At 47.1% G+C, this 26,123-nt stretch overlaps 1 protein-coding gene across 2 annotated transcripts in view; it reads right to left on the bottom strand.

The window, feature by feature from the left end:
• The window catches only part of ECT2 (epithelial cell transforming 2), a 181,031-nt gene that overhangs the window by 56,840 nt on the left and 98,068 nt on the right, over nucleotides 1-26,123 (bottom strand). For both annotated transcript variants that reach the window (XM_082252570.1, XM_082252571.1), the window contains 3 exons: nucleotides 7,854-7,922; nucleotides 7,651-7,761; nucleotides 4,377-4,473 (listed from right to left, as the gene is read on the bottom strand). In XM_082252570.1, coding sequence (XP_082108696.1) covers nucleotides 4,377-4,473; nucleotides 7,651-7,761; nucleotides 7,854-7,922 — 277 coding nt within the window. The remainder of the gene's footprint in view (nucleotides 1-4,376; nucleotides 4,474-7,650; nucleotides 7,762-7,853; nucleotides 7,923-26,123) is intronic.

The raw sequence follows: 26,123 nt of genomic DNA, 5'->3' as shown, positions 1-26,123 counted from the left end.
GTTGCTCAAGCAAAAAGAGCAGTGCACTGAGCATGTGTATATATAGGGAAGCATACAGGGAGGTGACCCAGGAAGTATTGACAGGAACAGGATATAACCCACAGTGGAGCAGGCGACGCCCATAGAAGCCCAAACACCACATGTGAAGGGAGGAAGACAGAAGCACTGCAGCAAGGAGGCAAGAATATACAGACAAAACTATAGGCTAACTTGTGACACAGGGGCTGAGGCAAAGGCTGGCCGCAATGTCAAACTAGCCATAGTAAACATGCTGCGTGCCACAGCCTGCGCTTTCCTGTCAGCCGGGTCCTTAAAGGGCAAGAATTCCTCTACTGGGAATCTGGGATCATCGTAGCTTTGCTCAACCTGGAAACAGGAGGGTCCACCACTGGTGGACTAGTCCACTTTTTTAAAAGTGACTCCTCAAAAGGATAACGTACAGCAAAACGTTTGGGGACCACAAAGGGTAATTTTGGTTGTTCCCATTCCTTACTGGAAAACCTGTCAAAATAAGGCACATAAGGAAACACCTTTGGAGTGCGAGGTGACTGCTTACCCAACGACACAGCCACATCCTCCATTCTTTAAAGTCTCACGTATTGCAGTGATAAGTGCGTCTATCAGCGCTTTTTCATTCGCTGCTGCGACCATGGAGGAATCATCCTCACAATCGGATGAATCTGGGGGTGCGATATTAAGCCCCTCTGGACGGGCCACGTTCAGGGTGGCATCAGGCTAAGAATCAGATGAGAGACTGAGCAGGGAAAGGCGGAGGACGCTTCCTCCTGGGCCTCTGCCCACACACCACCACAACCCCGGGACACTAAAGGACTGCAGGACCACTGTTAGCGCAACCATCGGAAGCTGGGGTTCTGAGGAACCTGCTACCTCCATGGATAGAGTAATTTGGGGGAAATGTGACTCTGAGGCTCCATATGGAAAGGAAGATCTTGCAGTACAAAAACGATCTTTTGGTACCACTAAAGGATCTCCCCCCCCCCCCAAGGTTCATGGTACCTAATCAGCAGAGAGAGATAACAGGGACCCCCGAGGACTCACCCTACCAATAAGCGCTGAGAACTTGGACCCAGTATCACCATGGAAGCCATCCCTGTACATATGTCCAGGGCACAGGAAAAGGAAACTGAAGAAGAGTTAAGGCCCAGACACACATGCAGATCGTCGGCCGAACGATCTGCCGTCTTTTGTCCCCGGCTGTCGTGTCTGTTGAAAAGTGCAAAAGACTGCACAAGAATTTTGTCCGCTGACTACAGCCGACTGCAGAAGTGAGGTCATGTGATGGTTAACTTTTCCTGTGTTTTTTCTTTTCTGAGCATGCCCAGTCTTGCAAATCTGCTGTCTGTCGGCCGAATTCTGTATTGACTGGCGAACAATCGGCCGCTCTGGTGTCGGCATACAAAAATTTTAATGCTTGCACGACAGATTCTTTTCGGCCGAAAGTGCGCTGTTGGCTGTCGGAAGCATCATACTAACAAGCCGAAAATCGGCCGATCGGTCGTCGGCCAAATCTTTTCGGCCGACAATCTGCACGTGTGTACGGGGCATTAGAGCAGGAGCTTCGGCATCCCCACGAAACTTCGGTCATCTCAAGAAGTAGGGGAAAACTGCCCCAGTGACATCGGGCTACACAAACATGGCTGCCAACCGGAAACCAGCTAGACTCAGGGAAAATGGCCGCCATAAGCTACAGCATGCCCTCTGCAATGGAACCCCCTCCTGAAGGTAGAACACACGTTAGGGGAGACTGCTGCACACTCTGCACCAGTCTCTGCACTGAAACCTCCCTGCAATATACCCACATTGCAAACAGTGGGGCATGCACCTAGGGGCCTCCTACACTGGGACCCCTCCAGACTACCAGGGAAAGACACTATCCCAGGACCCGTACAGAGTGGGGATAGCGGGGGAGACCCCAGGGTTCTCTGCGGCAACCTCTGCCCAGGGACCCCCACCAGACTCTAAGTCCAGACAGAGGGGAAAGGGAGTGGGGGAAGCCCAGCACAGAGATTTTTAAGAATGGGAGGAGGGAACCAGCAGGCAGGTCCGACCGTTGCTGGAGGTTACCCGCATCCACACCAAAAAAAAAAAAAGAACGCCAAAAGGAGAGGGGGACTGTACTTACCCTTCCATGGTGTGGGTAACGTTCCAGACAGAATTCTCGCCACCGAAGTAGGGGAGCTGTCAGCCAAGGGATCGCAGCGACTCAGACCCAAGCCCGTTCGTATGCGACCCTGCGAGACATTTAACTCGCGGCCGACCTAGGGCGTAGCTGCAGTCTCCACACGTTAGCTGGCTGGGCTGGGGGGACAACTGGAGCTAGATTATCCTGCCCGTCGCCCAGCCTGGCAGTTGATTGTAGATCTAAAAATAAGAGTTGGGGGAATGTTCACCATCACTCCGTTTAACAAAGCATTCTGCCAATGTGGTCAATATGGAATAACAATCGATTTTGCGTTAGGTTTAAATTGTTCTACCTTTATGCACAAACCACTGCCAGGGTGCTTTCCACAGTTAAGAATTTTGTTTTCACAATTCCCTCAACTGCTCTAGGATCCCTTGCAGCGGCAAATTCAGTAAAACAGGTAAAACCCCATACTCCTAGAGGAAAAAAGCTAGGAGTAATAATACATGGAGAGTGAACATTAAGCATCAATGATCTAACCACCACCGGATGCCACAAAGATATGTACCAGGCTGGGAGGGATTCTATGTTAGAAGGATAGGGGATTTTGTAGCAAAGGTTCAGTTTCACAAAAATCCCCTACCCCCCTCAGCTAACCTAAGCTAGTAGCCTGTGGCCCCTTAGTGCAACATCACATCTGGTGGAAAAGTGTAGCTGTATCGGACTTCCAAACCAGCATAACGGATTGAAGTAGTTTGCTCAATACAGTGTTAAAAGGTTAAGATTTCATCTTGTACATCTCTCATCGTGTACTTGTAATGTGAAGCCCAGGTACTTTTAAAATAGGAGACGTATCATGCAATAAGATCTAAGATAGACTATCGTCAAAGCACACATTGACGGAAATAAAACATTAAAAGTGAAAAGTGAAACTTAACCCATAACTTCAAAAACGGAGTGATAAAGAAACAAAGCTCCCGTCCAACTCACTCAGCGCTTAGGTGTTATGCAATACTCAATAGAATAGACACTGAGCACCTAACAGCTCTGCAGGGTGTAAAATTGCAAAAAGCCAATATCCGCAGCAAGCAGCTGCTATATCTTACCAATATCAAAAAAAAGGTGCGTACGAGAGCAATAGCCCACATAAGCACTAGCAGCGCTAAATGCAACCTATCTGACAAAGGGCAGCGAATATATAGCTATATACATTCAGCAAGTGGATCCTTACGGACCAATATTGTTTATGAAGTCCATAAAAAGTTCTTAGGGCGGAGTCATACAGAAAAACGGGGTGTATGGAAAACTTAGTGCTCTGATGTTAATAGTAAGAAACAGTGCTGTATAACACAGAATCTTCCTTGCTGATACCACAGCAGCCACAAAGATCCTTCACCACAACGCTGATCATTATTCTACCAGTTGGAGTTGAATGCTAAGGTGGATCGCCATCATAAAGTGGAGGATCTCTGGTTGAATAAAGCGCTTTACCCAAGTGCTAAGGGTACGTGTGCACACTATAGGGGGGAGCACAGCGGTGTGGTGAAGGATCTTGGTGGCTGCTGTGGGATCAGCAAGGAAGATTCTGTGTTATACAGCACTGTTTCTTACTATTAACATCAGAACACTAAGTTTTCCATACACCCCGTTTTTCTGTATGACTCCGCCCTAAGAACTTTTTATGGACTTCATAAACAATATTGGTCCGTAAGGATCCACTTGCTGAATGTATATAGCTATATATTCGCTGCCCTTTGTCAGATAGGTTGCATTTCGCGCTGCTAGTGCTTATGTGGGCTATTGCTCTCGTACGCACCTTGTTTTTAACCCATAACTTTATAAAAAAATAATGTTCTTTGGTGAGAACCACATGCCACAAATAATATTTATGCTACGAAAATTAGTGTGTGCTTTGCCTTCAGCATTGTTCTGGTTTCTTCTTGCTGGAGGCTTCCATTTTGCTGAAGTCCAGAGCCCCTGAACAGCAGAATCTTTAGGCTGTCAGCAAATTGGCCTCTACAAATTTGTCGAAGTGCTCGAAAATAGAGAGCAACTGAGCATTTGTGGAGTTGGGTGAGAGTGTATTACTGGATTTTAAAAAGTAAAGGCCCTTTTTTGTTCAGGGGCCAGCCTGAAGTGATCTATCAGGACTTCATTTTCTGACTAAAGTTCCACTTTAACAACGTTAATATTTTACAGATGGTTGGTTTGAAAGCAGCATGAGACAACTCACCATTTAGAAGAAGGGCAACACTAGGCAGCCTTTGAACAGGCCGAATTAACAATTCAACTAACGTTTGTCTCCCACATTCCGGTTTTGCTTGATTAATCTAAAAAAGAAAACATCTTACATTTTGCACAAAAACCGCATTAGGCATTGTCACTCATGAAAACCATTTTTGATCAAAGCCTTGTACAATACACCGGTCCATTTCTAAATGATATCAATTTGTCCATTTAGTTTTATAGCAACTATATACACTCCTCAAAGAACCAACTGGTGACCTAAGGCACTGTGTTTAAAGTGAATGTAAAGCCACAGTGATTTTGCACAGGGCAGCCCACATTCTCCTCTTCTTGGGTCCCTGGCAGCAGCTCTGTGTATCCATTCAGACACAGAGCCGTGGTTTGGCCCAGCTCCCTCTCTCTCCTCATTGGCTGAGTTTGACAGCAGCGAGAGCCAATCAGACCACTGCTGCATCTCGCCAATCAGGAGGGAGAGTCCAGGACGACCGAGGCATTTGTGGACTTTGCTGGATTGAGAGGGGGCTCAGGTAAGTATTAGGGGGTGGGGGGTGCTGCACACAGAAGGCTTTTTATCTTAATGCATAGAAAGCAGATACGGGGGGGGGGCATAGCACATACTATCCAAGGCCTGATCACGCGGGTTTAGTAAATAGAAAACTTCCAACTTGGTATTTTGCGGGGCGCAAACAGGTCTATGTCTGCCACTCCCTATTGTGTCTGATTTCCGTGAACACTTCCAGATGTAGCTCAAACTCTTCCTGCAAGATTTCCTGGCGACTGAGGAAGTCTACCGCTAGGTTGTAATCCCCTTTGAGGTGAATCGCTGTCTGAGATAGCAAGTTCCTCTCTGCCCACCGACTGATCTGGTTCAAAATCCTGATTAAGGATTGGCTTCTTGCTCATTTACATATGCCACAGCTGTGGAATTGTCTGACAGGATTAGGACATGGTGACCCCTCAATTGCTCTTGGAAAATGACCACTTCCCCTGTGCTGGCTGGTCCGTTAGATAGCACCCCCCCATCCCCTTGTGGCCGTTGTCAGTTTTTGAGAGACTGGAAAGGACCAAACCAAGCCCCGACTTAAAATTTGAGTGGTTTCTCCACCACCATAGTGCTCTCTTTAATGCTGTCAGAAGGAGGACGACAACTGTTCTGTCTGGACCCTCCTGACCTTTGACCTGGGAGAAAAAAAGCCTTGCAGAGGCCTTAAGTGGATTTTTTTGTCCAATGGACACAGTTGGAATTGCCAAGGTCAGACCCACCCTGGTAGAAACTGGTAGATTGTCATCTAGGAACACACTTTTCTGACTATCTTCTGATCTATAGAACTGAGGTGGCAGTCCAGAAAAAGAATATTCTGGGTGGGACAAATATTTGACTTGTCGAGATGGAGTATCCACCCCAGTGACCTCAGCCATTGTTAGGCTTGAGTAAGGTCTTTTGCCAGCTGCACTTCTGTCACACCTACAAAAGAGAAGGTCATCCAACTAAGGGACTATTGTCATGGTCTTCAACCTTAGAGGGGCCAGTGCTTGCGTTAGCACTTTGGTGAATATCCTTGGCGAGGAGGGTAAGCCGAAGGGGACAGCCCTGCTCCAGAAGCTGTGTTACTTCCTGTCTATCTCCACGGCCAACCTTAAGTATTTCTGGGAACTTTCCCTTATAGGGATGTGGAGATAGGCATTCCTGATGTCCATGGTCACCTTTAAGACTTTTGGTTTAAGGTTGCTTTTTACTGGAAAAAATAAATAATTTGATACCATACAAAACTTCTTGTAACGAATCACTTGGTTTAAAGGGTTTAAGTCCCCGTTCACACTGGGGTGACCTGTCAGGCGACCTGGTTGCCTGACAGGTCGCCTGGCATAGAGAAGCTGTGGACCCGTTCTAATAGGAGCGACACAAGTCGCTCCGACTTAGAAAAAGGGTCCGGAGCTTCTTTGGGGCGACCTGGAGCACCCTGCATTGACTGCAATGTTATGAAGTCTGTGCCGGCCGCTCCGAGGTCGCGGTGCGAGCAGCGCGCCGCAACCTGTGAGGTCGTCCCGGGAAGTCGGATCGCCCCAGTGTGAACGGGGCCTTAAAATCAGAATTAAGTGAAACTTTGCGGACTGTTTCTTGATGACGAACACATGCAAATTAGAAACCTTTGCACTTTTTCGCTTCTGGGACTGGAATAAGTACCCCTTGGTCTACTATTTCTTCCAGAAGGGGGGGGGGGGGGGGTAGAGCTTGAGCCTTCTCAGGATCCCTGGAAAGCTTTGTCAGGAGAAACCTTTCTGGCTGAATTCTAAAGCGTAACTATTGGCGATTAGGTTTAACAGCTTATCATTGGCTGTCATCTTCTGCCATTGTGGTAGACCTAAAACACAGGAGCCATGACGGTGAGAAAAACCCACACACAAGCATGTAAGTGCACACCGTGACACCTGTCAGAAAAAAAACTCCCGCCATGCCCCAGCCCTCTAGGAACCACCACCACCTAGCTGCTCTTCCACTATCTGGACACTAAAGGACACTCCCAGGTGCCTGCATGTGTCCCGCTGTTGCATGCATCCTCTGAAGCTTGAGTGAATGGTAGATCTTTTTACTCCTGCATCCTTGGATCTGCCTGTGGCGCTCACATTTCCCCCTGCAGCCGCATCCATGTGTAGCACCAGCCGGCCATTCCTGCCTCCCTGCACCTTTGAGTTGGACCACTTCCCCCCCACGATGAGGTCACCCAGCCCTAAGAAATAAAGTGCCAGCCTCCAGGTGCAAGGAAACACGCGTGCCCCCCCTGTCTGGGCTCAGAGGGAGGAGGAACTGGGTCACCTCCAGCCTGCAGTAAAGGAGGGATGTCTGTGGCTGCACACCTAACCTACTCCACCAAACGAGCGATGAGGGCACCCTCAGTTTAGAGGCTCCCATTCACCCCTTGGGGGATGGAGCTTCTGGCAGTCCCTCAGGCAACATGCCTCCACAGACAGAATTGACCAGGGACCGGAGGGACCGCCTTAAAAAGGAGAAAATGGGAATTTGTTTCCTGATTTGTGGGAGGAGCTCCATCTCTCAAGCACTGGCCTAGAAGACAGCTGGGGGGGGGGGGGGGGGGGAATGTGATTTGCTGCTTTTGAATTACTATGTTGAGCTCAGCAATATTGTAGCACTGAAACAAAACCTCTAAACAGACTGCTGTGCAACCTATACTTTTATTACTGAAATTAATCCTTGCCATAAGTGGTCGCTCATCCACTTGTATAAAAGAACATTTTCTTACCTTCAGAAAAGCGTGGAATCTCGGCTTTTGCTTCTCGCACTTTATAATGGTTTCTTTGCTCATTTCAAAGAAATTTACAAATGGTGGATATGTTTTTACCAAATCCTTTGACTAGAAAGAAACAAACAATGACCAGTCAGTAATTTTTCTATATTAAAAAACCTAAAGTGAACAGTGTTTAGACTTACTAATAATATACTTACATATGAAAGAATCACATCGCCAATACTTTTGGTTTCTGCCCAGTCTATCATAAGAGTTTCTAGATCTCCCTAAAAGAAAACAAAATCGCAAGTTTGTAGGGTAAGAAAAAGAAATCCCATAAGATCAGTATATTACAACCACCACCACTAAAGATCAAAGCTCCACTTTCAGCATTGTCACGATCTAGTTAAGATGGACATGTCACAACCTTAAGGCCTCATTTACATGTGCGTGTTGTGTGAACACGTCTTTTTCCACACTTGTTTTGCGTGTTTTAACCAGAAGATTTTCCCCCTTAATGACCAAGCCATTTTTTTGCTATTCAGCACTGCGTTATTTTAACTGACAATTTGTGGTCGTGCAACGCTGTAACCAAATAAAATTGAGGTCCTTTTTCTTTACCACAAATAGAGCTTTCTTTTGGCAGTATTTGATCACCTCTGCGATTTAAATTTTTGTGCTATAAACAAAAAAACAATTCTGAAACAAAAATGGATTTTTGTAAAATCTTACCGTAAAATCCTTTTCTCTTAGCTCATTGACAGACGTAGTCCTCGGTGATACACCACCTTCGGGTTATGTTGCCTCCACAGGAGCAGGACTAGACAGGAAATTAAAAAGCTCTGGCCACACCCTAGGGGCAGTCCCAGAGGGTATATCCTCTCTCTCTCTGCCTCAGCAAATCAGTTATGTGAAAAAGCAGTCTTTAGAGATTTAACCCAACCCAACTCAAAAAAACAGAGAGGCGGGGACTACGTCTGTCAATGAGCTAAGAGAAAAGGATTTTACGGTAAGATTTTACAAAAATCAATTTTTCTCTAGCGCTCATTGACAGACGTAGTCCTCGGTGATACACCACCTTCGGGACGTCCCAGAGCAGTATCACAACTGAGGGGTGGGAAAATGAAATCAAATCCCAATCTAGAAGGCCCAACCGGTGCCAACTAGAAGTTTACAATGCTCATCCTTAATGATGAGACTCAACAAAAAAAGAGAAAAAAAATGTTTTTTTTTTTTCAAACAGAAAAAAACCCTCGAGGTAGACCACCGGTCTCCTCAAATTGCGGCCTGCAAAACCTTGCGGCCAAATGAGGCATCCGCCGATGCCGTCACATCAATTTTATAGAATTTTGTAAAGGTATGTACCGACGACCAGGTGGCCGCCTTACATACGTGGACCACTGACGCCTGATGGCGAAAGGCCCAGGAAGTACTGAGCGCTCGAGTGGAGTGCGCCCTAACAGGGAACGGAGGACTCTGACCCTTAATAGAATAAGCCTGTACCACCGTTTGTCTAATCCATTTGGCAATGGTCGCGGCAGATGCAGGCAAACCCTTTCTGGGGCCATCCGTGATCACAAAAAGTGAATCCGTCTTACGGAATGATTCCGTAGCTTTCAGGTATACCCTGATTGCCCGAACCACATCTAAGGAATGCAACGCATGTTCCCGATGATGCTTGGGCTGAGGACACAAGGAAGGTAGTACAATATCTTCATTCAGATGAAAATCTGAAACCACCTTAGGAAGAAAAGATGGCTTAGGATGAAGTACTACCTTATCCCTATGAATCACTAGGTATGGGGACTGGCATGATAATGCAGCCAGTTCTGACACCCTGCGAGCAGAAGTAATAGCCACCAAGGCGGCCACCTTCTGGGATAAAGTAAGCAAGGGAATCTCCCTGATGTTTTCAAAGGGAGGTTTCTGTAGAACCGACAAAACCAAATTAAGATCCCAGGGCGGTAAGGGCGCGCGGACTGGAGGAGCCAGGTGCCGCACCCCCTGGATGAAATTCCGCACCAAGGACTTGGTAGCTAAAGGTTTCTGAAAGAAGATTGCTAATGCTGAAACTTGACCCTTGATGGTGCTCAAGGCTAGCTTCTGCTCAACCCCTTGTTGCAAAAAGGCCAATATTCGAGTCACCGAATAGGTACGTGGAGGAAATCCTAAAGATTCGCACCACGCAATATAAGTCTTCCATGTGTGATAATAGACCTTGCTGGAAGTCGCTTTCCTTGCTTTAATAAGGGTAGAAATGACTGAAGTAGACAAACCTCTGTCCTTCAGTACTTGGGTCTCAATGGCCAGGCCATTAAACCCAGCGACTGTAAAGCATGATGGTAAATTGGTCCTTGAGACCACAGACATTCCCTGAGACGAAGTTCCCACGGAACGTCTGCGACTAGCATGTCCAAGTCGGCCAGGCCGGCTTGAGGAGGCCAGCCTAGAATTTCTAGGACCACTGGCGCTGATAGAATCTGAACCAGGCGTCCCTAGAGGTATCTGGCCCCGACCATCCGAGAAAGTCTGGTCGTTTTCTGTTCCCACACATTTATCGGATACCTGATTGTTATCAGGAAGGGTGATCTTTTCTGGTTGAACCTCAGGGACCGAAGTCACCCGACTAGAGGCTACTTGGCCTATCTGGTCAACCAGATCCGATTCCTGTGAGGTATAGGGACTAATCTTAGGAAAAGGTAAAGGAAAAGATCTATTCAGGGAACGGTAACTACCGCTTCCTGTAGTACTTAAATGTTGGAAGGGAAGAATCGCACCGGTAGTAGTGGTTGATGCTCGATCTAATGTCCTGAATACCGGTGAAAACGTCCCCCCACCCTGAAACCGGGTGGGGGCGCACCTTCAGGCTGTGTACTCCTTTGCTTCGGGTTTGGCTGGGTTGGTCCTCTGCTTGTCCGACCAGCCCTTCTTGAACCCTCCTGGAGGAGTCTTGCCTTTCCCGCTAGTACCAGCCGGGCGCCCTTTATGGGCGGTAAAGAAAGGTCCTCGCTTGTTGCGAGGTCCCTTAGCTTTAGCAGCCTGTGGCAAAAAAGTGCTCTTGCCCCCAGTGGCATCCTTAATGATTTCATCTAGGTTGGCCCCCCCTTGTATAATCTGTTCCATCAAATCAGATGTCTCCTGGGGAATATCTTTTCCCCTAAGGTCTTGGCGTACCATTTTCGCCCATTCCGTAAGTGTCTGGGAAACTAGACCAATAACAATTACTGGTCTAAATGCTGACCCTATCAGAGAGAAGATGGTGCGGGACTCTGCTTCCATCTTTCGATCCACCGGATCCTTAAAGGACGAAGTGTCCTCCACTGGGATAACCGTGGCTTTATTCAGCCTGGAAATAGGTGGATCCACCACTGGTGGTACCGTCCATTTCTTAATGATGGATTCCTCAAACGGATAGCGTCTAGCAATACGCTTGGAAATAGTAAAGGTACGTTTAGAATGCTCCCATTCTCCTTTAATCTGATTACCGAAACATTTGGGTACAGGAAAAACCTTCACCGTTTTGATGGGCTTATTAGTACCAAAAGGAATCTCTGTTTCAGTTGCCTCTGCCGGTAAAGCCTCAAGTTTTAAGGTTTCCTGCACTGCCACAACTAGTGCGTCCACCAATGCTTCTTCCTGAATTATAGCAGGAGAAGAAGCGTCCTCCTCACTGTCTGAGGGGGCTTTACCTGGGATAACAGCCCTTGCAGAGGAACCTGCAACTGCAGTGACCATCTCTGAATCTGAGTCAGAGGTGTCAGATAGTATAGGGGTAGGCGGGGGTCGCTTCCTTGACCCCCTGTCGCTGACAGGCCGCCTCCACCCGAGCCACCATAGACTCCAAAATTGCTGTAAATGACTCTACACTCTGTGCACCGGCGGGTCCCGTGGCCCCCTCGAGGGAAACAGGTGGGGGAATATGTGTGGCAGGGTCCATGATAATTCCAGTCACTTCCTGGATAATATAATTCAAAAATAAAAACTTTTTTTTTTTTTTTTTTCCAGACCCCCAGCGCCACAAAAAGCCCCTTAGTGTTACCTGCTAGGGATCCCTATCGATCGAGAGAGAGAGAGAGAGATAGACCCCCAGGCTCACCACTTGATGCTCAGAGTTAAACTGCAACAGGTTACAGCGCTGTCTTGACAAACAGGAAGTCTTTTGGCTGGCTGCCCAGGAAGAAAGGAGGCGGCTCCGCCCCTCTGCACGCCTTCCGGCGCCTCCCCAAGCTCCACGAGGTGTTTGGATCACCTCAAACATGGCCGCCCCCATGCTGGAGACACGAGGCTACGCCAAAATGGCGGCTCGTGCGATCCAGCAAAAAAAAAATGGCGGCGGCCTGTACTGAATAGCGGTGTGCTGCAGGGCACACAACACTCTCTCTGCATGGGGATTTGGCGTGGTTGGCGGTACCGGCCCTGGCGGACCGCATGGCCATTCGGGAGGCCTGCTAATAGCTGGAGATCTGATTAGGAAGGCAGTCTACATGTCCGTGGCTTCTGACTGGTAGGTAGCTTATTCTTATCACCGTAAGATTCCCAGAATGCCACAGATTACAATCTTTTTAACGTATACAATTAGATTGTTAGCTCCCAAACCAAGCCTCCTGGCTTTTTGCACATAAAATCACACTCAAAGTAGGAGGATCTGTGTCATTTATAGGATAGAGAGGGACTCTATCTTACCATACAGAGAGGGGCCCGCGTTCACCACAAGACCCGTCAGGGGAAAAAGGGGGAACATACTACTCACCATACCGGAACCAGACGGGCACCAACTCCTGACAGTACCCCTCTCCACCGGGGCGGGAGGGCTGTCGACCGATATGGACGCCGTGACTCATGGTCTTTGGCGTTTCAGCGAGACGTTTAACTCGCGGGGTCAGTCCTTTAATGGGACTTTGTCGCGGCCGACCCAGCGCGGAGCTATGGCCTGCACGCGCTCGTAGGCTGAACTGGGGTGACCACCAGATCTCAACATCCAGCCCGTCGCCCAGTTCAGCTTTCTTGCTTGAAGATCTCACAGGAACACTGGAGAAAAAAAGCTGTCTAAAAAAATCCTTTAAGAAAAAATTCTTGCCAGGACCTAAGATCCCAGCAAGGTATCTAGGTCCTTACTCCTAACTAGACAGAAAATAACTGATTTGCTGAGGCAGAGAGAGAGAGGATATACCCTCTGGGACTGCCCCTAGGGTGTGGCCAGAGCTTTTTAATTTCCTGTCTAGTCCTGCTCCTGTGGAGGCAACATAACCCGAAGGTGGTGTATCACCGAGGACTACGTCTGTCAATGAGCGCTAGAGAAAATTGGATTTTTGTCTTGCCATAAAATCCTTTTCTCTGAAGTTCATTGACTGACGCAGTCTCCGTTCCTCATAACAGCAGTGTTATGCTGCCCCCTACGCGAGTAGGACACTAGGAAGAAAAAAGTTCTGGCTACACCTATGGGCAGTACCCTCCCTCCCTGCTATAAGATGTCAGTTTTCTATCAAAGCAGTGTCCGAGAAAACAATACCAAACAAACTCAAAATAGAGGGGCGGGTACTGCGTCTGTCAAACTTCAGAGAAAAGGATCTTACGGTAAGACAAAAATTCAATTTTCTCCATCGATCATTGACGGACGCAGTCTCTGTTCTTCTTAACAGTAGGGATGTCCCAAAGCAGTGCCATAAAACATGAGGGGTGGGAACAGCAGATAATTCCCCAAAGCTAAACCACAGCCAACCAGGCAACATAGGACTCATCAGAACAACAGGATGAGACCCACCTGAAAAAAACCTTAAACACCTTCAAGGGAGACTAAAAAACCCACTTAACCACTTAAGCCCCGGAAGATTTTACCCCCTTCCTGACCAGGGGGTATTTTGCGATTCGGCACTGTGTGACTTTAACGGACAATTGCGCGGTCGTGCGACGCTGTACCTAAACGAATTTGACATCCTTTTTTTTCCCACAAACAGAGCTTTCTTTTGGCGGTATTTGATCACCTGTGCGATTTTTTGATCACGCGCTATAAACAAAAAAAGAGCGTCAATTTTGCAAAAATAATATTTTTCACATTTTTTTTATATGAAATTCCCTCAAAAAAAAAAAAAAAAAGTAAAAATCAAAATTTTTTTAAATTTTCGGCCAATTTGTTTTATGCTACATATGTTTGGTTAAAAAAAAAAAAAAAAAAAAAAAAACGCAAAAAGCGTATTTTGATTGGTTTGCGCAAAAGTTATCGCGTTTACTAACAAAGGGAAAGATTTTTGTAATTTTTGTTGTTTTTTTTTAATGCGTAATGGCGGCAATCTGCGATTTTTTTGCGGTACTGCGACATTGCGGCGGACAGATCGGACCCTTGACTGACATTTTTGACACTTTTGGGGTTACCAGTGACATTTCTACAGTAATCAGTGCTATATATATGCACTGTTACTGTAAAACTACACTGGCAGTGAAGGGGTTAACTTTATTTGAGAGGGAGGGGCTGTGTGTGTCCCTAGGGGCGTGATTCTAACTGATTGGCTGTGGCTTGAGGTGTAGTTACACTGATCAACGGTTCTACATAGAACCGTATGATAAGTGTTTCTACACAGGGAGAACTGACAGGCAGCTTGTTTACACAAGCTGCCTGCCTTTCTCCCTCTCCCCCGCCGATCGCCGAGTATATAGTCGTGCGGCGGTCGGCAAGCGGTTAAAAGGCAGCCTGCAAAACTTTGCGGCCAAAAGAGGCATCTGCAGATGCCAGCACATCCACCTTATAAAATTTTGTCAAGGTATGAACAGACGACCAGGTAGTCGCCTTGAAAACCTGAACCATAGATGCCTGATGGCGAAGGGCCCAGGAAGCACTAAACGCCCGAGTACAATAAGTCACAGAGAAAGGTGGAACCTGACCCTTAATTGAATAAGCCTGCACCACCATCTGATCCATCTGGAAATAGTTGCAGCAGACGCAGGCAGCCCTTTCTTTGGTCCATCCATGAGTACAAAGAGCAAATCTGACTTTCCAAAAGGCTCCATAGTAGCCAAGTACACCCCGATTGCCTGAAACATCTAAAAGCATGCAGTGCAAATTCCTTAGGATGTTTAGGCTTAGGATGGCTTAGGACACAAGGAGGGTAGCACAATATTCTTATTTAAGTGGAAACCACCTTCGGAAGGAAGGACGGATCTGGATGAAGCACCACTTTATCCCTGTGAATCACCAGATCGCGAGAACAGGACAACGCCACCAGTTCCGACATCCTGCGCGCAGAAGTAATAGCCACCAAAAAAAGCCACCTTCTGGGATAAGGTAAGCAGGGCAATCTCTTGAATATTTTCAAAGAGAGGTTTTCTGGAAAACCGACACCTCCAAATTAAGATCCCAAGGTGGTAACGGAGGTTGCACCAGAGGAGCCAAGTGTCACACCCCCTGGACAAAGTTATGCACCAGGGAATGGGTGGCTAATGGCCTCTGGAAGAAAATTGCCAAGGCCGAAATCTGACCCTTGATAGTACTCGCCAATTTTTGATCAACTCCCCGTTGAAGGAAGGCCAAAATCCGAGCCAACGAGTAAGAGCGAGGAGGAACCCCAATAGACTTACACCACGCAATATATACGACTTCCACGTACGATGATAGATCCTTCTAGAAGTCGCTTTTCTTGCTTTAAGCCAAGTGGGAATCACTGAAGCAGACAATCCCCTGTCCTTCAGCACCTGGCTTTCAACAGTCAAGCTGTCAAAGCCAGCGACTAAAGCAGGATGGAATATCAGCCCTTGAGACATTAGATCCTCCCTGAGAGGAAGTCTCCAAGAAACAGCCACGACTAGCCTGACCAGGTCGGCGTACCAAGCTCGGCAAGGCCAGTCCGGAGACACAAGGTTGACCGGAATCCCTTCCACCTCGATCCTACGAAGAAGTCCTGGCAGTAACTTGAGAGAAGGAAAGGCATAAATCAGCTGATACTGACCCCACGGAGCCAACAGCGTGTCTGTGGCGTCTGCCAGAGGGTCCCGAGAGTGGGCCAGAAACCCCTACACTTTCCTGTTGATCAGAAATGCCAACAGATCTACATGTGGAATGCCCCAACAAAGGCACAGCTGCTGGGATACCTTCGGAAGGAGAGGTCATTACCCTGGAGCCACGGGCTGCTGACTGAGGTAATCAGCCTGCCAATTTTCCACTCCTGGAATGTGAACGGCAGAAAGAGCTGGAACAAAATGTTCCGCCCGAAGAGGATGCTCGCCACCTCTAAGGCTGCTGAGACACTCCTGGTGCCCCCTTGGTGATTGACATAAGCCACAGCCGAGGCATTGTCCGATTGAATGCACACTGGACAGCCCCGAAGGTACTCCATCCAGTGAACTAGGCAAAGCCTGATTGCTCACAGCTCCAGAACATTGATCGGTAACCTGGATTTCTCCAGAGACCAGACCCCCTTGAGCAGAAAGCTTGCCTAGAACCCCTCCCCACCCGGACAATATATTGGCTCGGCTGGATCTGATTGTCCAGGGAATTTGGATCTTTATTCCATTTGAGAAGGATTTCCTTTTGGAGTATTCTTGAGTGGAATTGAGTAAAAAAGGTACCGCCTCGAAGGACAGCACCATCAGTCCCAGAACGCTCATACAAGTCCAAAAGAACAGCCATTTGCTGGACCAGCAGTAGCTGAATCACAGTCTGGAGCTTTTGAAGTTTTTCCATAGGAAGAAACACCCTGGCTGAGGATGAATCCAAAGTCAGGCCCAGATTGTCCAGTCTCATGGAAGAAACCAGGGATGACTTCTGAAGGTTCAGAATCCACCCAAACTCCTGCAGAGTTCTCATGGTGATCTCCAAGTTTGTTACCAGCGGTGTGGGAGACTCTGCCCGGAGAAGCAGATCGCCCAGGTAACCCAGGACCGATATCCCCCCACTGGCATAATAAAGTCAGGACCAGAGCCAACACCTTTGTGAAGACTCGAGGAGCAGAAGCGAGACCAAAGGGTAACGCCACTAACTGATAGTGATCCTGTCCCATGGCAAATTGCAGAAAACATTGATGCCTGCACATATTGGGATGTGAAAGTAGGTATCTTTGATGTCTATGAAGGCCATGAAATCCCCCTGGCGTAGGAAAGCCACCACCGTGCAAACGGATTCCATCTTGAATTTTGAACTCGCACGAAGCAATTCAGTGCTTTTAGGCTCAGAATTGGATGCACGTTGCCCTCCTTCCTGGGGACCATAAACAGGTCTGAGTAAAACCCCTGAAAAAGTCCTGAATTCGGAACCAAAACTATTTCTCCTTGTCTTAACAGGTCCTGCACCGCCCCAAAGAGAGCTTTTAAGCGATCTGGGGACAGTCACACATTGGAAGGGAAAAACCTTACCAGAGGGACAGATCGAAACTCGATCTTGTAGCCGGACCATATGACCTCGTGGACCCACTTGTCCTGTAGCCTGGTCCGGAAAACCGTCAAAGACTCGCCCCCACCTTGAGGCCGAAGGGGCCTTATCCGCAGGTCTGGAGAAACCAGAATTCTGTTTTCCAGACCAGGGCCGTTTGGAAGGATCCATCCGAGGAGGCCTTGAAGGACTTTCTCAATCGTCCCTGAAGGATGAAAAAAACTTCTTGTGTGCTGAAAAGGGGGGACCCCGTCTATGACGAGGGTCCTTACCTTTGTTAGCCTGTGGGAGAAATGTACTCTTAGCCCCTGTAAGACGTTTGATAATGTCATCAAGGGCCTCAAACAAGCGATCACCCTGAAAAGGTAGATCAAAGCCTTCTTAGAAAGTAGACCAGCATTTTCGGGCCAATATTGGAGCCGCATCCAGCGAGGCATCGCAAACAAAGTGCAGCCCCTGAAACAACTGGTCCGTCAGCGCTGCAAAAGCAGAGGGAATTTTTACCCCCTCCAGGTCACAACGTAGTAACTAAGCCCATTCAGTCAAAGTTTTTGGCACAAGGGCAATAGTAAACACCGGTCTGAGTGCAGACCCCGCCAGGGAGTACATATTGCGAACCACAGACTCTGCCTTTCTATCTGCCGAATCTTCAAAGGATGGGGAATCCTCCACTGGAATCATGGTAGCTTTATTCAGTCTAGAGACCACAGAGGGTCCACTGTAGTTGGCACAGTTCACTTTTTAATTAGGGACTCTTCAAAAAGGGGTAGCACCTAGCAATCTGCGTAGACACCCCAGGGGGACACTTTGGGCAATCCCACTATTTTTTGACCATGTTGCCAAAATACGCGGGTAGGAGGAAAACCGTCACCGCTCTGGATGGCTTGCGAGTGCCAAAACGTAACCTGGGCCTCAGTTGCAGCTGTGTCCTCCATTTTTAGGGTCTCACGCACAGATACAACCAGTGCGTCAACCAGTGCGTCCACCAGCGCCTTTTCTTGCGCAGTGGCGGAGGGAGAGGTGTCATCCTCACTATCGGAGGAGACAGGGCGCGAGGAGGTAGACCCAACAGGGAGACCCACATCTGCGGTGGCTGAATCAGATTCAGAATCTGACACATTAGCTGAGGCAGGGGTAGGTGGGGGGTCGTTTTTTGGCACCTCGCCCTTTACAGGCCACCTCCACCCGGGCCACAAATGATTCTTAGACCTGCATCTATGGATAGCCGGGATTCGGAGGGCCCTATGGCCTCCTTGAGGGGATCAGATGGGGAAGAATTTTCCGCAGGGTCCATGTTGCACTAGGGGAACCCCACAGCAAAATAATTGCTAAGACTTTTTTTTTTTTTAAACTTCCTACCACGTTATAGTGCCCCCCAAGAGGTCAGGCAGAACGCACAGAGATACTCAGCAACTCAGCAGAGAAAGAGAGACCACCCAGACTCCCCACCCTCACCAAAGATGCACCAGGATGGCTCAGAACGTCACGTGTCTGCAGCGATCTCGATCATCAGCGAAAAAAACCTGTGTCAGTACTAGGTTATAGGGAGGGGCTCCACCACCACAAAAACACACCTCAAGAGACTCCAAGAACATGGCCGCCATTGAACTCAATGGGGATCCACTGCAAAATGGCCACTCGGGTGTACCAAGATGACCGCCAATCTCTCAGCACATGGGCTACAAGAAAATGGTGGCCCTACGCGGTTTACGGAGCTTCTAGGGGCGCCCCAGCCTTCTGGATGGGATCGACAGGAAAAGGGATCCTGGAGTTACAGGTGAAATGCATAGGCATAGCCAGAACTTTTTCTGCCTAGTGTCCTACTCCTGTAGTGGGCAGCATAACCCTACTGTTATGAATAACAGAGACTGCGTCCGTCAATGAACGATAGAGAAAAATATTTTTCACTTTCTGCTATATAACATTCCCGATAAAAAAATTAAAAATCAAATGTTTATCATTTTAGGTCAATTTGTATTTTGCTACATATTTTTAGTAAAAAAAAAAAAAAAATCCCAAAAAGCGTATTTCGATTGGTTTGCGCAAAAGTTATCGCATCTACAAACTAGGGGAAAGATTTATTATAATTTTTATTTTTTTTAACTAGTATTGGCAGTGATCAGCGATTTTTAGTAGGACTGCGACATTGTGGCAGACCGATCAGACACCTGACATTTTTGACACTTTTGGGGGGGGGGGGGGGGGGACAGTGACATTACTACAGTAATCAGTGCTAAAAATATGCACTGTTACTGTACTGACACTGGCAAAGAAGGGGTTAACCCAGAGGTGATCAAAGGGTTAAATGTGAGCTTGGGGGGTGTTTTCTAACTTGGGGGAGGGGCTTATGGAATCAACACAGAGACCTGTGTTCCTAAATAGGAGGAACACAGGCGCTCTGTGTTGATTGCTGAGAGAACAACGGTCTGCTGTGTTTACAACAGCAGACCACAGTTCTCTCCACAGGGAGCGATCGTAGGCACCAGCACCGCAGATCAACTTCCCAACTGGCGAATAGGCGTAGCGCACGTGCCCCCAGGATCGTACTGGCGACCCACCATACAGGTATGGCGATTTGCGGGAACCTACCACCATATATCTGCGGTGGCTGGTCAGCAAATGGTTAAAGTGACATACAAGTGAATGGGCTGACAAACACGTTAAACGTTCCCGCACCTTTTCAGTTGTTGAACTCCACACATTACAACTATGGTACTTTATTCACTCAATCCTGCTACAACACTCGTCCCATACTTACGGATGATGTTCGAATGGAAATGTCATGCAAATCCCTTTTTCAAAAGACCCAATATCCCAAATCCACTCCTCCATAGCGTTTGCTTTGAAACTGCTGAAACTGCTGGACTCTGAGGAGTGGAAGACCATCTCTAAAAGCCCCAAGAATGTCCTAACCCTGGAAAACTCCTATAAAGTACTATATAGGTGGTATTTATACCCCGGAACAGCTAAATAGATTTTTGCCTAATTATTCTTCTGCCTGCTTTCACGGCTGTCATCTTGAAGGTACCATGAACCACATCTAAAAAGGACAAGTCCTGCAGCAAACAGACTATGAACCTGGGTTTACAATCTATGTTGTCTGATCCAATTGGATATCTGCAAAAAAAACCCTTATGATACCCTCTTGAATAAACCTATCCTGGATATTTTCAGATCAGAACAGACTCTAGCTTTCTATAAATTTGCTGCATCCAAGTTAACTGCTAGGACATTGAAAACCCCTACAATTATTTTTTAGGCAGAAAAAAAAAAAAAAAAAAAAAAGAAGAGGGGGCTTGATATTACTATTCATGAAAAACGTAAAAACGTACTGCCATACAATCGAAATTTACCCAAGTTTAGCAAGCTTGGATTTCCTATTTTCAGCCATCGACCTCTTTTTCTGGCCAATTCAATGCTCCTACCATCTTTTCCTTGCTTCAGGTTTTCTTTTGCCCCCCCCCCCCCCCTTTCCTTATTCTGCAATCACAATGTGGTATTCACTTTCCACAACCATACCCACAGGGAATCCTTTGTTCTCTTTCTGCTTGTACGATGTCACTTACTGACTCTTACTTCATCGAGTGAGTATTTACCTTGGTTTTCACTCTTGTATACGGACTTGCACATGTGATGTGCATCATTAATTTGTGCAGACCGTTACGTTTAACTGTATCTACATCCTTTGTGGCAATTTACAAACTCTGCATGTTCATGTGCGTTTGTTGCGTAATTTGCCACTCATGAAAACGGGCATTTGCTGGCTGCATTCGGGGTGCCATTAATTATTGGTACTGCAGCATGCATTTTTCTGACATTCCAGAAACACGCATAATTTGCACGCTTTCCCCGAACATGCAGAAGTGGATGCAACATACCAGAGAAATAAATAAAACCACATAGAATTTGAAGAGCAACAAATTGTAGCCATACAATTCCTGGATTTTAATAGCAAAACTTCAGATCAGAATACTGCTAAGAACAAACTGTTGGGCTTTGAAAAACTCTGCACATTACTTTCAAAGGTCTTCCAGAAGGATTGAAATATCTGCACTGAATTGTAAAATAATAAATCTCTCATTCCCCAGGAGAAAACTAATTTTCAAAAGGAAACTGATGTCAAATAATGAACATTTTTTTATGCTACAGCAAACATGTGGACACGTCCATTGTGCCTAAGCAGTAGCCTGAAACCAGCAACCTTTAGTCAAGGCTTCCTCCTGAAAAAACTGGATTTCTGACTTAACGTAAAATCCTTTTCTATAAAAAGTTCATTATGGTTAAGCTGCCCCCCTACAGGAGGAGGACACTAAGCAGGAAAAAACTTTACACGCCTATGGGGCAGTCCCCGCAGGCATATACCCATTCACTCCGCTATAGGATTCCGTTTTGTTGCAAGCAGTGTCAGAAGTAAAAAAAAAAAACCCATCCCACTCGGAAAGAGGGGCGGGTGCTGCGCCTGTCAATGAACTTCAGAGAAAAGGATTTTACGGTAAGTCAAAAATCCAGTTCTCCATCTTACGACAGATGCAGCTCTAAATTATTAACCATTGGGATGTCCCAAAGCAGTATTTGCATGAGGGGTGGGAAAACAGCGTAGAGAAAGAACGTAATTCCCTAAAGGCTAAACCAATCAGGCAACATGGAGCTCACCCAGAAACATACACCCTCAAAAGAGAGAAAAAATGCTCTTTTAAAAGAGCAGCCTGCAAAACCTTGTGGCCAAAAGAAGCTTCCGAGGGTGCCAATACATCCACTTTGTAGAATTTAGTGTATGTGTGCACAGACGACCAATTAGCCGCCTTGCAAACTTGTATTACTGACGCCTGACAGCGAAAGGCCCAAGAGGCACTCAGCGCTCTAGCAGAATGCGCCTTCACAGGGAAAGGTGGAACCTGACAGTTCAGTGAATACGCCTGTACCACCATCTGCTGATCCATCTGGATATGGTCGCAGCAGACGCAGCCAATCCCTTCCAAGGTCCTTCCGTGAGGACAAAAAGAGTCTGATTTCCTGAAAGACTCAGTACCCACCAACCAAACCCTAATTGCCCAAACCACAGCCAAAGAATGCAAGGCAATTTCCTTGGGATGCTTGGGCTTAGGACAAAGTGAAAGCAGCACAATGTATTCATTCAATGGAAATCAGAAACCACCTTAGAAAGAAACGACTGATTAGGTCGAAGTACCACTTAATCTCTGTGGACCACAAGAGGAGAACAGCAGGACAGCGCCACCAATTTATACACTCTGCAGGCAGAGGTAATAGCCACCAAAAAGGCTACCTTCTGTGACAGTGTAAGGAGAGGAATCTCCCTAAGTTTTCGAAGGGAGGTTTTTGAAGAACAGACAGTAGTACCAAGTTAAGATCCCATGGACGTAACGGGAACCGTGTCGGAGGACCCACATGACGAACTCCCTGGATAAAAGTGCGAATCAAAGAATGCGTAGCTAAAGGGCATTAAAAAAACACTGCCAAAGCCGACACCTGGCCTTTATTTTATAGCCCTCAGCAGTGTAGGAATCATTGAGTCAGAAAGACCCCTATGCTTCAGTAAAGCAGGATGGAAGATCTGCCCTAGAGACAACAGATCTTCCCTAGAGGAAATCTCCAAGGAGCATCGGCGACCAACCTGACCAGATCGGCATACCAAGACTGGCGAGGCCAGTCTGGGGCCACCAGAATGACTGGAATCCCTTCCATCACTATTGAGCGCAAAAGCCTCGGCGGAAGTTTCAGCAGAGGAAACACAGATCATCTGATACTGACCCCAAGGAGCCACCAGTGTGTCTGTGGCGTCGGTCAGAGGTTCCCGAGACCTGGCTACAAACCTCTGTACCTTCTCGTTGAGCCAAGAAACTAACAGGTCTACATAGAGTGTCCCCAATCAGACACACAACAGGTGAAACATCTCCGGGTGCAGGGGCCATTCCCCCTGATCCAACACCTAACAACTCAAGTAATTTGCCCGCCAGTTCTCTGCTCCGGGTATATGCACAGCAGAGAGGGCTGAAAAAACATTTTCTGCCCATATTAAGATCTCGGCCACCTCCTGGGCCGCCAGGACACTCTTTCTGCCCCCTTGATGATTGACATAATCCAAGGCTGTGGGCTGTGGCATTGTCTGATTGAATCTGCAGACGATTTGTTCCAGAATACTGATCGGAAGAGTCCAGGTCCCCTGGACATACAGCTTTCCACGTACTACACCCCCTCCCCCCCCCCCCCCACCAGAACTGAGTGGGAGTCTGCTGTTAAGAGGAGATCGTCCAAGTACCCCAGCACTGCAATCCCCCAATGTCACAGTAATGCCAACACGATGAAGACCTTGGAAGACGGAGGCGAGACCAAAGGGTAACGACACAAATTGATCCTGTTCTTCTACAGCGAAGCGAAGAAACCGCTGGTGTCCAGTGTAAATAGGGATGTGCAGATTTGCATCCTTGATATCGATAGAGGCCAAAAAGTCCACTTGCACCAACTGGGTCATGTGGGCATCCCAGGTGGTTCTAGTGGCACCCCCCCCCCCCACCAAGGGTCTGCACTGGTAATCAGTGCTCTGATTACCAGCGCAGACCCCCCCCCGTCTGGAGAGCCGCAGATCGGCTCTCCTCTACTCGTGCCTGTCAGGCACAAACTGAGGAAAGCCGATCAACGGCACTTCCTATTTACTATGTGACCAGCTGTGATTGGTCACATGGTAAAGAGCCTATGTCAGTAGGCTCTTTACCAAGATCGGAGGTGCGGTGTGTCAGAGTGACACACCGCATCACCGATCTGCGCGATCATATGACGTCGGGTCAGGATAGGGCGGGCGGGAAGTGGTTAAAGTAAAAAAACAAGCTAAGACAGAAGTCCCAGCCGGGAACTAGGTTCTACTACTAAACTAGGCAGAAACAAACTGAATCCTATAGCAGAGTGAGTGGGTGTATGCCTACAGGGACTGCCCCATAGGCGTGGTAAAGTTTTTTCCTGCCTAGTGTCCTACTCCTGTAGGGGGCAGCATAACCCAATGGTTAAGAATAATATGGAGCTGCGTCTGTCAAAGAACAATAAATATCAATGCATTTTGTAGTATTGGAGTGTGCCTAAAGCCTCAGCTATATGTCTGCAATGTGAGATTTAAGGTGCTGCTGCCTCGGACTGCCAGTCTAACTAGAGCTAGACTGAGTGAGGTTTAGGGAGGTCACTACTGCTCAAAAAATATGACATGAGGGCACAAAGCTCTGCACCTATCAAGGTGGCCATCTCAACAGAGAAAGCATGGAAGAATAGCAAGTCAGTAATAGGAAACTATCTGCTGTAGGGAGACGACTGGCAATATTGCTGACTAGTTCTTTGCATCCTGCCTGTGTTTTTGGGCACAGCTTTCAAAGTATAGAAACCCAAGAACATAAATGCAATATACAGTATGGCAGCTTATCAAGCTATATTTTTAGTGGCTACATTTAAGCATTTTCCCTTATTACTTTAAAATATTTTTTAAGTTTTATAGGATACATAGCATAATTCTGTACAAATCTGCAAAGTTAACAACGTAACCACTTGCCCACCGCCTATTTGCATCAGTCCTTTGACGCTAAATACCGGGGTTATGGCAGCTTTAACAGCAGGCGATCGGCTTTCACGTAAGGATTCCGCGGGATCACCCTCACGGAGCGGAGGAAGATGTGACCCCCCCCCTCCCGCCGCGTCCTGGCCGTTTTCCGGAAACAATCCGGTCCCGGATCCTCTGCGACAGGAAGTCGAGGACTGGAGGACTGGAGTAACATCAAACGTCGTTGTCTAGCAACCGGTTTCAAGGGTCGATTTTTTTTTCAACTTTCCCCCCCTTTTTTAGTGTGGTTGTGAGGTCTGAGGTTTTTTTTACCCCAGATCTCAATATAAAGACCTGTCATGCCTATTTCTATTACAAGGGATGTTTACATTCCTTGTAATAGGAATAAAAATTATCAAAATTGTATTTTTTAAAAGCGGTGTAAAAAAAAAAAAAAAAAAAATTAAAGCGCCCTGTCTTTGTTAGCTCGCGCGCAGAAACGAACGCACACGGAAGTCCCGCCCACATATGTAAACTGTTCAAACCACACATGCGAGGCATCGCCGCGATCTTTAGAGCGAGATCAATCATTTGAGCCCTAGACCTCCTCTAACTCTAAGCTGGTAACCTGTAGAAATGTTTAAAGTGTCGCCATTGGGATTTTTAAGTACCAAAGTTTGTCGCCATTTCGCGAGCGTGCGCAATTTTAAAGCATGACATGTTGGGTATCTATTTATGCGGCGTAACTTTATCTTTCACATTATGGAAATGAATTGGGCTAACTTTGCTGTTTTCTTATTTTTTGATTCATAAAAAATAGGCCTGGTCTTAAAGTGGTTAAGGAGAAGTTTCAGTGTGTAACCATAAATGGAGATCATTAAGACAAGAATTGATAGGTGATGCCAATTGCTTTTAGTTTTACCTTGCAATCATCACTTCCTGTTTAGGATGACAACATTCTGTATATCTATGGAACACCACCCATGGCTGCACACTCCTAATTTGGACTATGCAGCACCCACCCTCTGCCTATATAAATGAGAGGTGCTCTGTAGTACATAAAAATTGGGCAGGGCTCATAACACCGCTTGAGATTTTAGGATAGAGAAAGCTAGCAGCTCACTGGAAGAATAACGGAATTTTTGTAAAATCTTACCTGTAAAATTCCTTTCTCTGAGTCCTCCGACAGTCGCCGCCTCTTCATATTCGTCACATATGGGGGTATTAGACTTTGCTCCGAAGGAGTAGCTAGGCAACAGAATATGTTAACAATAAAGCTTTTAACATATCCCACCCTCAAGGGGTGGTCCCCTCAGTCAATACCCTCCTACTTCCTGCAACCATATCTCAGTTTTAGTGGAATAGCAGTAGAGTATACAACCAAACCCCAAAAGAGGGGCGGGGGCGGCGACTGTCGGAGGACTCGGAGAAAGGAATTTTACAGGTAAGATTTTACAAAAATTCCGTTTTCTCTTACGTCCTCCGACAGTCGCCGCCTCTTCATATTCGTCACATATGGGGACGTCCCCAAGCAGTGCAAACATGAGGGGTGGGAAACGCATCCGCGCCGAAAAGGCAACGCAGTCTCCGCATCAA

This window comes from Pelophylax lessonae, assembly GCF_965119305.1.
Source record: "Pelophylax lessonae genome assembly, chromosome: 3".
In the NCBI taxonomy this organism is placed as follows: Eukaryota; Metazoa; Chordata; class Amphibia; order Anura; family Ranidae; genus Pelophylax; species Pelophylax lessonae.
This window is presented reverse-complemented; position numbering and strand designations above follow the sequence as displayed.